The sequence below is a fragment of the Plectropomus leopardus genome, unplaced genomic scaffold (genome assembly GCF_008729295.1).
Source record: "Plectropomus leopardus isolate mb unplaced genomic scaffold, YSFRI_Pleo_2.0 unplaced_scaffold19804, whole genome shotgun sequence".
Lineage (NCBI taxonomy): Eukaryota > Metazoa > Chordata > Actinopteri > Perciformes > Serranidae > Plectropomus > Plectropomus leopardus.
This window is the reverse complement of record NW_024621390.1, coordinates 88-2,052: the sequence shown is the minus strand read 5'-3', so window position 1 is coordinate 2,052 and position 1,965 is coordinate 88. Positions and strand designations below refer to the sequence as shown.

The 1,965-nt window shown below is 39.7% G+C and overlaps 1 protein-coding gene across 1 annotated transcript; it reads right to left on the bottom strand.

Moving 5' to 3' along the window:
- Positions 1 to 288: 288 nt before the first annotated feature.
- Positions 289 to 1,601, bottom strand: LOC121965383 (natural resistance-associated macrophage protein 2-like; the record flags this gene model as incomplete). Its single annotated transcript, XM_042515530.1, has 5 exons — positions 289 to 526; positions 685 to 843; positions 1,137 to 1,292; positions 1,375 to 1,442; positions 1,531 to 1,601. Coding segments are annotated over 5 exons (692 nt in total), but the record flags the coding sequence as incomplete, so codon positions are not given.
- Positions 1,602 to 1,965: the final 364 nt, after the last annotated feature.

Sequence of the window (1,965 nt, the reverse complement as noted above, 5' to 3'; positions counted from 1 at the left end):
ATTTTTTAAAGACATTTAAACTGCAACAAAAGGTGGTACAATTTCAATACGATAAGCAAAAAATACAAACACTTCCACTGACAATTTTTTACTGAAATTACGTACATCTGACAGAAAAAAAATTGTTGAGCCTCCTTTTCTCTACGTGGACAGCAGATGAGCTGCAGCTCGCTGTACCGGAGCAGCGCTGCTCACATGCGCAGTGTGGCTGCGCTAACCTATTCTAACCCGCCAAAAGACTTTAACTGGAAAAAAAAATAATTAAAAAAAATCCAAATTGTCTAATACTTATATTTAACGGCCAAATCTGATTTGACTGACATAATCCAGATGTATTAAAATAGATATATTGTTTTGTACTAACAGGAAATGATGTAATGTGTTCTACCACGTCAGTACAACTGTGATTTATTGTTGTTGCGGTGATAACAAAGCGTACCCCTTTATAGATGTCCACCTCCAGTGTGCCGTTGTTGAGAGGGAAGAGATCTGTGTGAGGGCTGCCGGTTTTATTGCACACTGCATTCTGCATAAACACAGACACAAACACACAATAAACCACAACCTGAGGCTCTGGACACTGTGAGCTAATCAGACAATCATTCCACTGTGTCACAAAATGAGCCACACAAGCTTCAGCAGCATTTAGTCAAGACCAATGGATTCTTAATACTGTATACCCACCACTTCCATATTGGTTTTATTGTAAAAGGCCTCAGCAAAGACGGCTACGACAAACACGTTGATGAGGAAGGAGACGAAGAGAGCGACAGTTGACTCGATGAAGAAGTACTTGTTGGCTTCCTTTACTTCCTTCTTATTTTTGCGATCGATGTCCCGAGACTAATACATGAGGAAATAAAAAAGAATAATAATCAACCTTTATCAAACAACCAATGTTGGCTTTAAGAGTGTATTAAAATGGTGTGATGCCAACACAAATGTTCTGTAACGTTTCAAAATATCACAGAGACAGCTCATCGGTTCATCAAAAATGATCCAGAAGAGTCAAACTGGCATAAACATCTATTTTAAAATGTTTGGTAGGCCACTTAAAACTCTAGAATCTAAAGATCTTGTCAAATTACTATAAATAACACAAGTTCACTCTAAATAAAATAAATGTGATTTCTGACCTTGACTAACGCTGAGTGCAGGTAGATGTTGTGGGGCATGATGACGGCGCCTACGATTCCCACGGCCTGCTCCAGCTGCACAGGCCCACAGTCGGCGCAGTAAGGTATGAACATCCCCTTCAGCACCTCCGCCTGGTCTGGTTTTACCAGCACGTACTACAGGCAAAAGAGATAATAACTGATAGTTATATCTGCCAGCTTTCAACAAACACGTGAATTATATTGGAAATTTTAGTACCTCATAACCAAAGCTCAGCGCCATTACGGTGATGAGAAAGCCAAAGAAAGCTTCGAGTTTCCTCAGGCCTACAAGAAGATACAGACTGTATTAACACCACGACGATTAGCTTTTTCAGATATTGATTGATAAGTAAACGATGGTGTGAATCCATACCGTATTTGTCGAGAAAGAGGAAGACAAATGTGTCTGTGATGGTGATGAGGACTCCTGCCCAAAGAGGAATCCTGAAGAAAAAAACGAGAAGTATTACAGTCGGATTCTGACAGGCTTTAACAACATCACATCACCCCAATCCTTGCTTCCCTCCATTGGCTCCCTGTTCGTTTTAGAAATGGTTTTAAGATTTTACTAATCACTTTCAAAGCTTGTTTGGGTTTGGCTCCAAGTTACATCACAGAAATGTTGACTCCTTATGAGCCAGTTCGCAGCCTTAGATCCTCAGGTGGGGCTCTTCTGCTGTTCCACAGTCGAGGCTTAACACTAAAGTGTGTTTACTGCAAATATTATTTCAGTTGTATTTACTGTGATTGATATAGGTTGTCGTAGATATTTTTGTTTTGTAAGTGTTTTTCTCTTGTTACATTTGTG